The 12,690-nt window shown below is 42.8% G+C and overlaps 1 protein-coding gene across 1 annotated transcript; it reads left to right on the plus strand.

The window, feature by feature from the left end:
• The first annotated feature begins 8,351 nt into the window (after positions 1-8,351).
• Positions 8,352-8,962, plus strand: pmchl (pro-melanin-concentrating hormone, like). The gene has a single exon (XM_050053285.1). It carries the CDS (start codon positions 8,419-8,421, stop codon positions 8,824-8,826), a length of 408 nt encoding a protein of 135 aa, XP_049909242.1. The 5' UTR covers positions 8,352-8,418; the 3' UTR covers positions 8,827-8,962.
• Positions 8,963-12,690: the final 3,728 nt, after the last annotated feature.

Raw genomic sequence — 12,690 nt, forward strand, 5'->3', positions numbered from 1 at the left:
ATCCCTCCCTCAAAACATGATGCTGAGAGAACTTCTCTCACTCTCTCTGTCTCCAACACACAGAGCGCCGATGTGGCTATTTTTATATCGCATTGTGATTACATGTTAGTAACCATCTCCATGACGACCAGCATCTCTGCAGATATATTGATGAGACATGAATGTGCCGGACTGTTTTTCCTCCCTTTCTTCTCAGTTGGAAACCCTGCACTTGCAGCTCACACGGGCGCCCACTTCGGAGATGTGACTCCCCGTGGGAATAGTGTTTTAGCCAAATCGCCCTGAGACTTATGGCAGCACATCCAAGATCAGCTTTCATTTCTTTGCTTTCATCTTCCCCTGCAGTTACATCCTGACCCCCAGACCAATTCTGACACCCTCTGGATGAGGATGAGCCTCGGATAGCTAAAAGCAGTGTTTGGCTTTAATCTTCAGGCTCGGGGTTGTGTGCCACTATTATCATCTTCCGGATACAGAGAGACAAAATGTGGTCATTTCATAATTATAGTTATTAGAGTCCAAAGGGAATTTTTGGAATTTCAGTTTTAGCACAAATGTGTGACGACCCTGTGACTGATCCAAGGAAAATAACGAGGAGGAAACAGCATTGTTGTGGCCTAATAGTTTCCCTTCATACAGCAAGAAAGGAACTACTAGACGCCTTTAGCTCCACTGAACACTCATATGTACAGTATGTAGGCTGTAAGTGAAAGGACAGGCTGATAATCAGACTGAATCACCACTGTGTTTCCTTTCACTCATTCAGCCTGACATCATGTCCACAGCAGAGGGAGATATTTAGTTTTGCCCTACCCAATCAGAAGTGAGTGACGGATCCGGCCCACCAACATCATTTTCCTTCAACATGGAATCTGCTGTACTATTAATCCGAGGAATTAACTATGTTTTTTACTATGCTTGAAAGGAATTTGTCAGTTTCATAGCCTTGAGTTCGGCATTTCGGCTGTTGCCAACTTGTTTTTTTGGAGCCAGAGGTGACCATATTTGGGCGAAAGGCTGGCGAGAGGAGCGAGGGGTGGATCTGACTGAGAAGCTGAGGACATATTTGGCAGATAGCCTGTCAGTCAATGTGGCCAACCCTTAATAGTGCGTAAATTTAAGCCTTAATAAAATGTAAACGGGTGGGTTTTATACAGTAAATCAGCTATAAAGACCAAAGCTGTTTTTGTAATAGGCAGAAGCATGTTTATTTCTGCTGTAAAGTTTGGCATCTTAATAGATTGGGCCCAAAAAATCAGGCCAGACGTGACATGGACCTGCACAGTTTCTGTCTAAGCCCGACCCAAGCCTTACCCACAGCAGCAGTTTTTGGCCCGGGCCTGATTAGAAACCCATATTTCTACTGTAAAAGAAATATATTATATTTTTTTAATAGTAAACATTTATTACAAGCTGAGGGCTGGTGTGTTTCCTTGCATCTGTTCTCAATAGACTGTTGTCTTGCACAACAGGTTCAGCTGAGGTGCGCAGATAATGGCATTAGCAAACCCTTCCCTTACATGATGCCATACATGCTGCCATCTGCTCTCAGTGTAAATTTTGTGCATGTTTAAATCTTTGTTCAGTGCATAAAAACACCTCTGAAGGAGAGCGACAGTTTAAAGGTCCCATATTATGCTTATATTCAGGTTCATACTTGTATTTTATTTTGTTTACCTGCTTTCTCATACTGTCTGCCTGAATATACCTGTAATCACCCCATGTCTGAGAGGCTACAAAACAACCTGTGTAAGATATTTGTTTAAAATATCTATATAGTACAGCTGTGACATCCCAAATTCACAGAAATCCTGACAGCTCGTTTAAAGGCACCGTTTCTAGTTACAGCACATTTCCCTGTTGACTGAGCATTCTGATACTTTAACAGTATTTATACAGCACCTATCCACCTTATTTTTTACGGAAACACGGAGGCAAAACAGAACGCAGCCAGCTTCCGTTTTTTTGTGCGACACTTCCGGTCCAGCACTCTTGACCACTGTGTAAATGGGAATCGCCTTGTTGTTTACCTTGTTGAGTTTTATATATATATATATACATATATATATATGTATATTTCACATTTTTCACGTCACTGTATCACCGTTTAGACTAATCTGATGTTTGTGAAGTCTATAAACACAATGATTGAACAAACGTTACTATTTCTGTGTGTGTAATTAATAACATGGTTATCGTAGATTAGCTGGGCTAACCGTTAGCTGTTAGCCGTTAGCGGTGTCTGTAATAACTCAATAAACGGGCCGTGAAATTTTTTTTTTTTCCAGCGAATGTCTTAGTTACAACATGATTGAGCTAACTAGAGTAGTTTCGTATCCGACAATGGGAGGCTTTTAACAGATGACGTCCTGATGTTAGCTTTGCTGCTAGTGTTAGCTGTCCTTGTCAGCTGCAGCCACTGCTGCTTTCTAGACATCGTGATTTCCCAAAACTGAATAAATACCACACATAGCAACACAAAACTGCTTTGCTAGCTCAATCATGTTGTAACGGCTGGATGGTTGATGTGTACATGCTGATTCGGGTGCTGTCAGAGCCGATCTGCGGATCACTATGGCTTAATGATCAACTCAGTCAATTAAAACAACCCGTCCTGTGTTAGGAGTGTATGTCGCTGACAGAAAGAAAGAAAGAAAAGGAAAAATAAAAGATAGAAAAGCAGCGTACACCTCACATATTTATTTCTCACAGTTGCGCACACGTTTGGCTGGCATGCAGAAGCACTGTCTGTGTGTCTGTGTGTCGAGGGTGCGAGCCGCAGCTTCAGCTGCTCAGGTAGAGAGGCTGTGTAGCCTGGTGTGTTTTTTCGCTGATTTGGTTCTGCAGGTTCTCTGCTGGTACACTGGAGATGGGGATCAAGCAGTTTGTCTCACTCGGGATAGATTGTGCTTTTTTGGTTCATAGTTTTTGATTGACGTGCGATATATTCGCGTTTAAAGGGAATTATTTTTACCGGCAATTACCGGATAACGGAAACGTGGGCACAGTTATCTATATAAAATACACAGACTAACTAACTAACTAACTGACTAACATAAACAATTGAAAATTGAAAAAAATTAGCTTGCACCGTTAGCTCCGGTAAGGGAAAGCATGAGGGAAAGCGGCTGACCGGAAGTCACACACAAAAACACGCAAGTTGATCACTATTTACTTCCGTGTTTGAAAATAAGGTGGATATCGGATATTTTCTAAAAAGACATTGAAATCTGAGTTTTCACATTATGGCACCTTTAATAATTATGATGCAATATTTCTTTTCCTATTCTTTTTATTCAAGATGACCCTCAAAGCCACTAAAATAGGTGACTGTTTTCCTTGACCTCAGATACATGTACAGACATGGATACCCCAGTAACCTAATGGTTAGGAAAAATGCCACATTATCACAATGACAATAGGTTTGATTCCAGCCAAGGACCTTTGTCGCACATTACGGCCCTGACACACCAAGCAGACGGTAAGCCGTTGGTCAAAGTTGGGCCGTTGGTGAGTGTCTGCAGCCCTTGTCAGTGTGGTGTCCCACACGGTTGGCACTACTTGGCTTTTACCCCGCCGATTCAGGCAACTGCGGAGCCTGAAGGTGAATGAAATCCTTCTGATTGGCAGTTCAGCTCAGCACATGAGAAGAGAAATGGAGTGACAATTGTAAATAAAGGGAAAAAGTCAAGAGGGATTGAATTCAAAACAAACTTGTTACATAGGGTAGAATTATTTGAGCTCTTTAGAGAAATGTTCACTGGTGTACAGTAAATATGCTCTGTTCTGTCAACACTGGATTGTGTTGTTAATGTGCTAACTGGCTCATCAGCGTCAAGGTGGTCTTCCTGTTTCCCCTTTTGAATGACAATTACAGACGACCACAGTCTGCTGGTGTGGAGAGTTGTTTTCTCTCATGCAGGCACAGAACGTACGTGCTGGTCGACCGACAGTTGTAGCCTAGTCTTTGTGGTGTGTTCATGTGCAACTTATTTGGCTGAGACACAGCAACATCAGTCGACGAAGCAGTCAGCCTCATTTTGGTGTGTCTGGGCCTTTATATTATCACCTTGTTTCCTGTCTCTTTCTACACTCTTCCCTCTGATAAGTAGTAATTAAAAGTAAGTAAAAAGTATCCCATGTACTCATGTTAAATATTTACATACAACACTACATGAATACGTAGTTATTTTCCAGCTTTGCCTTGGTGTATAAAACAGAACTCTGAGGTTGCTTACTCGAGAACATCCAGTGACTTTCCACCAGATCTTCCTGTCCCTGTAAAGGGAAATCCACTGTGCATGTTGTGGTATAGAAATCCTTAACCTGTCTGCGAGCGAACAAAAACCTAGATTTAAATCGGCCCAAGCTCAGAGGCGGCTGGCAGAACGCAGCGTGTTGGAATTTCAACAACATAATTCAATTTGTGCCTGTTAATACATTTACCGCTGTCAGATCTGCGTCCTGTATTTACCTAGCTGGAATAACACTTAAGCTTGCGCCGTGTGGCCTGCCGCTCAGTATCGTAATAAAGAGAAGCGGCGCTGTGCTGCAGGGGCTGCTGGTGTTATGTACATCTTCCCTCAGCACCCGGTCCTTTTACACCCCCTCCTTCAAACTCCTGAGCCAAGGCGTCGTGTTTTGGTTGGCGCTCATCGGTGTAGTCAGCTGGTCAGCACATCTTGGCCTTTCAGAGATCCATTTTTACTTCTTCTTTTTGATGAAATGTGGTACTGTCTGTGGCACACAAACACTGACAGTGGGCGGCTGGTGCTTCACACCCGAGGGCAAACATGGAAAATGTTCCCTGCCTCCGTTTCCCTGTTTTCCAGAAGCGTAAGGAACAAAAACAAAGTGTCAAAGAACACGCAGTGGTTTTTATACAGGTATCCAAAGTGGGATTTAGTAGGCTGGCATTGAGAATATTGAATAGGATTGCGAAAATATAAGTTTCGTAATGGACACATGGCATGCAGCTGTAATTCAATAAGCGCACAGATCAACCAAGAAAACACAGCTCAGACTCTAAAAAACAGTTTTTCCTTCAGACTCCTCTACTTATCTTCTTCTTATTGTACATGAAGATACACAGTGTCTTTGCTTCAGTTCACACCTCCCACAGCAAACTGTATTTAGTCTGAACACACCATCACAGCTACAGATAGTAACTTCTAAAAAAACAATGTGTTCTCATGTACGACTACACAGTCATACATGAGACGCTGTAACTCTGTGAAAAAAAAAAAAATCATGATCCTCCTCCTCATATCATGAAAACAACCAATCAGAGCCGATGACTCTATAACACAGCTGTCAATCATGTCAGTTACGGCTCACGGACTAAAATAAATCAAGATTCTCTTACTGTATCGCCTACATCAAACCTCATGAATGTTTTCAGAAACACATTTTTTGTGTACTGTTTAGCTGTAAAATAAGAAAGTTTGCTCCGACTGGTGGGCGCAACCCGCTCCCTCATTGAAGTCGTAGAAAACCAGTGCTTGGTCAGTGACTTACAGTGTCAGACACCAACAAGAACATTGGCAGCATCAGGGGGAAACGCAGCGGGACAGCAACAAAAGTTAAGGTGGAGGAAGTCTGAATAGGGCGGGGTTTGTTACAAACGTAATGTAATGTCACATCCCGTTCGTCACTAGCAACACATGCTACACATACTAGCACACTATGTTGTTATTAGAATAACTCAATTTACTTTTGGTTTCACATGGAACACAAACAGCGGGCCCCTGGCTGAAAGTCCAAAGTGTGTTTGACCCATCCAGCTCCCCTTCGCCCTGCCTATGCAGACTCTCTCACTCTTTCTACTACAGCAGTTACTCAGAGCGTCAAAGATGCCTCGGCCCAGTCCATGTCATACTGTCACTAAAGGGTGCCTCGATGTGTTTTGTGTCCGACCACTAGTGTTAGTATTTGATGAGCTGTGAGTGAGACCAGGTTGGCATTGCAGTAAGAGGATCTTGATTCACATTTTATCAGCGCTGCCTAGCTTGACAGTGTGACCGCAGTTCACGAGCAGTGATTGACGTGATTGACAGCTGCATTAGAGACGACTCGGCTCCTTGGTTGTTGTCGTTCACGTGTGGTGGATTGTTGCAAATGCCATTAGAAGCACTAGGAGGAGGCAGAGGTTGTAGTGACAGTATGGCTCAACAAATCCTTAAATGTCCTGACAACCCTCTTCTCGTGGAGTTTGAGTTCCTTCCATCTGGCTTCCTTCTATCTAGATTATATAGTTTTGATATTGTGTACCTTGATTATTTATTACTATGTATTTTACCTATTGCCACTGCACAGCACTTAATGTGAAGATGCATTTACTGTTCTGTTTTCAGACCATTTCAGTTTCTGGTTGAGTGAGTAGTTGTTTTCACTTGAGCTGGGGAAGTTTTTATATATTTCTATGTCTTGATTCCTGCTGTAGAAGAAGTTTCCTTTGGGATAATAATAAAGTTGTAGTTGAAGTTGAGTTGAAGACTATCACAAAAAGGTATTCTTATAAAAATTAAAAACTGTCCCTTTAAGGGTGAGGTGTACAAAGTGTGTGACATCAACACTAGGGACCAAGTTTTGACTCCTACCAGCAGCAATCGTTGGTTTCCTTTAACGGTCTCCTGAAAGGGCAATGAGCTCCAAAAATGTTGCCTTTATCAGTCTGCATATTTCAGTCTCTTACGTTAGACCTTTACTCTGTCTATGCGTTTGCTTTGTTGCACAACAGTAGCTCTAATACATATAATTGGTCATTATGTTGATTTTTTTCAGTGCCTTCTAGAGGTCTGGCCTTGGTATTTATGTGACTTCCTTCACTTAACCTTAACTACTCCCTGACCCTAACCAACTAGTTAAAGTTGCCTAAACCTCAAATAAGTGCTGTTACTGTTCATATAAAAGGGAATAAATGAGAATCTGAGAGATGAGAGATTACATGATATTTTTCATTGGTCCTTTTACTGACAGGTTTACCATGTGGATTTGAAATTTTGGCCAAAAAATATTATCTTGAGGGATAAAACTATTATTTTCCTCATTCCTAAAACACCTCTGTTTTACAGATCCGTATGGGTTTCATCCAAAAACAGCTACAAGCTCTTTAGTGCCATTAACACCATCTGCATGTGAGCTCCATCCGTCCCATCGATGATGACTATCTGACACCGAGGAATGAAAGATAAGATTTAAACAAAACCGTCTGTCTCCTGAAAACCACACAAGGCCTTTCAGACGGTCATAAAAACAGGGTGTAGATAATTCTCAAATGCCAGACTTTTGAGAAACCACAGACATGGTTTTCACTAAGAAATGGTCCACGGCACTTCCCATCTGAACTGCCCAGCTGCACATTACCAAGACTAAAATAACCTTAACAATTTAATGACATCAAATTATACGTCTAGCCATCAAAGTTTTATAATGTGCTGCAAATCACGTCAGTAAAATCTCAAATCCCCTCACTGTCAAACTACAGTGCTTAATCGTGTTAAGTGTAATAAGTTTTAGTGCTCATGAGCGTATTCACAGCCTCTGGTCTGAACATCTTGGTGGACATAACCTCTTTTTTTTTAACCTTTTCTGGAACAGCGATGGCATGAAATGATCCGAATCACAAATAAAAACGCTGATTTGTCCACCCGTTTGATCTGACTCAAATGCCACCTGCATAAATTACATTTCATATGGATCTTATGCAAGCCCAGGTGTGCAAAGCTCCAGGAGCACCCATCTGGCAACCGTAATTAGGGAGGATTGTAATTATGCTGCGGTCCAGCAAGAGATCAAATCATCTTCCACCTCAGGGCCTTGGGAGCAAATATTCTCGTATAAAGAAACATTTCCAAACTTTCTCTTTGACACGTCGACAGGAAGCTGCTGCCACAAAGACACAAACACTTCAGGAAACATTTGTTTGCTTTCTTTTGCACTAATCCAAGATTAAATCCCATATAAGATCGTTGCAACAATGCCATGAGAGGACAGGTTTTATCTTTGAGCATCTGATGCCACAATGAGCCTCACGGGTGAGTAATCCCTCCGTGTTGTTTTAAAGGGCAGTCATTTTGGATTAATGTTTTCCTCTGTGTCACCTGCTCAAAGAAATCCCACTGTTTCATCATCAGGAGTCTAATATCACTCACCACGTTGGAGATGATTTTAATTAACTTTCTGCCAAAACAACACTCTTGAACACTGCGAGAGTTCTGCTCAATTGGCTTTTAAGGCTTTCAACTAATTTCCTGGACACAACAGGAGACACTACGATTGGACACAATTCAACGTGGCCAATCCAGCGCATCCAAAATGGTATAAAAGAGCGTGATACGATCTTGGGGTCAGAACAACGAAGCAAGAGCTCTGGAAAGACACTCCTTCACGAACGCAGCGCTTTGCAAGATCTTCACCATGAGACAGTCACTCATGTCCGTCATCTTCGCCGCAGCACTCTTATTGGAGTGCTATACAATGTCAGTGGCGTTACCCATGGGCAAGACTGACGATGGCTCCTTGGAACAGGATACTTTCGCCTCGCTGCTGAGCGATGAAACGCCAGAAAACAGCCTCGGCGATGCAGATCTACCCACTGTGGGCAAAACCAGAGGGCCGAGGGTAATCGTCATCGCTGATCCAAGTCTGTGGAGGGACCTGCGGGTGCTGCACAATGGACTGTCCCTTCACAAACGGAGAGCTGACGACAACAGCATGGTCATCGAGCACAGAGACGCCGGCCAGGACCTGAGCATCCCCATCCTGAGGAGGGACACAATGAGGTGCATGGTGGGACGAGTGTACCGGCCATGCTGGGAAGTCTAGGACTCTGCTCATCTAGGCAGCGAAACAGAGGACGACCACCACTTCCTTTCCTGCCTCACACTGAGCTGCAACATAACCCAAAAATCTATGTATCTATGTCTAACTTATTGCAGATCTGAGAATTAAAACCACTGAATTCTGCCTTATGTCTTGTGCATGTTTGGTATCTGTTTCACTACTAAGCTCTTGTTCCTAAAACAGAAATGTTGAGGGTTCTACTTTTAAATCTGTTCATACGTGATGGCACAGAAGTATTGTTCATAGAGAAATACGTAGTGCACAAATTGTCATTGGTAGTTTTCTGTTTGTGTATGGATTAAATAAGATACCGTGTGTTAATTAGTGACCTTAAGAGGTGCTGGTAAGTTTATTGTTGAACTTTGGACAGCCTCCAGTGTTTATGCTAAGCTAGGCTAATCATCTTCAGGCTTCAGCCTGTATCAGTCTTTTCATCTACCTCTAGACAGAAAAACCCAAAATGTTGAAGAAGAAGACTTAAAACTAGACACCAGAGCAGTGGTTCTACAACCATGTACCCAGCCCGTTCTCATTCCCAGGTCAACATATACTAATGCTTTGTCATGTCCCTTTGGCATGTGACACAGATGCTGAAGGAACCCTTTGGTGTATCTGTGAGACACACTGGGTTTTTAACAAACTCCAATATAAGCCTATCCACAAAAATATTTGATGCTGAGAGTTACGCGTATAGTCTTAGTCCTTGTCTCAAGACAAGGGAACCAGAGGTGCAAAAATGCTAACCTGTTTCCAGGTTTTAGGAATCATTGCAGCCAACCCGGTCTCACTCCAAAGTCCTCAAAAACTGGCGCTTAGTCAGTGACTTCTGGTGTTACACACTGACGAAAAGGCTGACCTTTCATGTCAGCAAGATATGTGGGCGGTCGCCATTGTTAAATGGCACTCAGTGGCATCAGGTGGAAACGAGACAACAGCAAAAGTTATGGCGGCGGAACTCTGAGTAGGAAGGGTGGGAGGGGTGGTGGATGGGTCCAACAACCACCAACTTTCACTGGTCACTTCCAATGAGATTGTAAAGCCAAGCTGTTCTTTGATGTCATAGAAAACCGGTGCTTGAGCAGTGACTTGCGGCATCAGACACCGACAAAAAAAGCTGTCCTTTACGTTCGACATAATGCGCAGCCAGCGTCAGGGAGAAACACGACACAACACAAACCAAAGTTAAGGTGACGAAAGTCACAGTAGGATGGGTGGGAGGTTTGGTGTATGGGTCCAACAAACCCCAACGTTCACCCGGGAGAGCGGTGTTCACGTCCTGTAAGATTATAAAGCCAAACCATTTTCTTTTTTCTGAAAGCTAACCATGTATGTTACCCTGGAAATCCAGAGTTCTCGCGAGAGCACAATTTGAATTTGCTCAGCGAGTCACTCTGGCAATCAGTAATGATGCTCATTACCCATGCCGTTGGACCTGAGCTGTGCCAATCACATTGGTGTATCTGATAAAGGCGGGCCAGAGGCGAGCTAAACAGATGACGACAGTGCTGTGAAGACGAAGTCCGGAATCAGTCAGTAAATATTGCAAGATTGTCAAGGGATGGACACTAGTTGTTTGAAATGGCTTTGGCCGCTACAATTAACGAGTTAGACTTGGCTTTTTCTCTAAAAGAGGAACAGAAGACGGCACTTGAATCTTTCCTTTGCAAGAAGGACGTTTTTGCTGTTTTGCTGACCGGATACAGTCAGAGTCTAATCTACCAGTTAGCTCCGCTGGTAGCGCTCTGGATACGTCACCCCGTGTATTGTTCTGATTGGTCGTAGTGTTATTCAATTGCGTGCAGTGATATTTTCAAATGCATGCTTGGTGCCGCCCCTCAAGTTGGGCCATTTGCATTACTCATGGCCAGACCCTAAATCTTTCTAGATTTGGGTCTGGATTTTCCAAGTTTTCCAGGCTACATGTATGTGTGTTGGCCAAACGTAACCACATGCGTTTGTTGTTGAAGGAAAAAACGTCAGTTTGCTGTGTTGTACTGATGTAGTGGGTTTATTTTGAAAAAGACTGTATGCAAACAGTACATTTCCTGTGAAAATGGAAGTTTATTTTTAACACAGACAATGCATGTAACAGGCAGAAGTTGACATGGCGTCCCAGAACATCATGCACTCATCCCTTTGCGTATCACTAGAGAGAGAACCAGTGCCTTAGAGCAGTGGTTCCCAAACAGGTGGGCGTGACCCCCTTAGGGGTGCGCCAAAGAGCCACGTGAGGTTGCGAAGCCCTTTTGATTTTAAGGGGTGTAATTATTTTAATGTGTTATGTGTCAAAATTTAATTCATTTATGTGTCAAAAACAAATCAGTTTAAGGGTAATATTAAAAGCTCATTCACTTATTAAAAAATAAATAAATAAATTAGTATAGAAATTGTTAAAATATGTATTGCGAGGATACAGATACAAAATCCCTCCTGCAGTTTACACGGAGGTAAGCGGAGGAAACAGCTGATGGTGGGATGGCGAAGTCATCCTACAGTAGCGCTTCAAACAGCTGTAGTAGTTACAAGAACAAGTTGGTGTGAGCTGGCTTCTTCCGGACGTAATGTAGGTCTGGTTCAACAACAACATCTGTGATGGGAGGAGTCGCCTTGATATCCACTGTAACTTCCCCACTTTCAGCAGCTCCCCTAAAATTACAGACAGATTTTCACATAAGACTTTGTTACATCAGTTCCTGCATACTGGTAAATGCCATTGTACATGTGCTGGTGACTTGTTGCCTGCAGAACAAAGGCAAGCTCTTGGGAGATTATTTCCAACCGTACAAGAGCTCATCAGTGCGTCAGGGTAAACGATTTCCTGAGCCTTGCAGATGTGTCCGGCCCTCGACTAGCACGGGCAGGAGTTAATAGAAAATAGCTTTTCAATCAATCAGGAGAGGAATCAAGCTTCCTGATGTCCGATAAACATCAATTACAGATGATTAGGCTCGTTATAGCTGCCGTGGCTTCTGCCTTGATAATGAAGCTCTGCAGATTCAAACACAGATCTCTTTCTGGGAAGTTTGTTTAAGCAGTGAGGGTTTGAGAAACTGTATTTTTACCTCTAACAAGGAAGTTGTTGTCTTAACTCCATTACAGGACATTTAAAAAAAAAGGGGCACCTGAATGCACACCATCAATTTTTCATTGTGTTTCTACCCCATTATTTATGACATACGAGGTTCAGTTGTGGTCTTGACCAATATTTCATTGTTCTTTGTGATACCAGAGAGGATTAACCCTGAATGCTGTTGGTGCAGAACAATCTGTTTGTGTGGGAGTCCATAATGTTTACTAATTCAGTGGGTGTGTAGTCATGGATGTGTGTGAGGTCCAGTTGTAGCTTGTGCGTACTTGTAACACCTTCCTTTCGCTGCCAGGAATCAGTGGTTAAAAGCAATAAAAAGGTTTCTGCTGCTCGACTGTTGTGGGTCTGTCAAAGTGGCCCCAGTCAACTACTGCAGAACATTCCTCGCAAAATGCAGAGTGAGAGCAGTGAGTCAGCAGAACGGAGGATGTGTTTCTGGGAATGTCTGCACCTTTTTGGTATTTGGGAGTAAGCTTCTGGGGTTGGAAAAACAATTAGGCTGAAGACATCGGCAGATATCCAGCATGTGAAAAATGCAATGCCGACTCTGACAAAACGGCTCATAACTGTGGTACTTTGTAACCTATAATAGACCATTTATTTCCCAGCCTGACAACATGAGAACAGTTTTCGTGAAGTAAATCCTTTAATGGTGATGAAGTTACATTTTATTCACCTGGGGAAACATGAGCTCTAGACATTACACTGCTGGTTGGTTGGTATGTCAAGTCACCACTTTTGTCTAGATGGTAATATCT

Source organism: Epinephelus moara, chromosome 9 (genome assembly GCF_006386435.1).
Source record: "Epinephelus moara isolate mb chromosome 9, YSFRI_EMoa_1.0, whole genome shotgun sequence".
Classification (NCBI taxonomy): Eukaryota; Metazoa; Chordata; class Actinopteri; order Perciformes; family Serranidae; genus Epinephelus; species Epinephelus moara.

What these genes read in the sequence shown, in the direction of transcription:
- pmchl (XM_050053285.1), top strand. Translation starts at nt 8,419, where the DNA reads ATGAGACAGTCACTCATGTCCGTCATCTTCGCCGCAGCACTCTTATTG.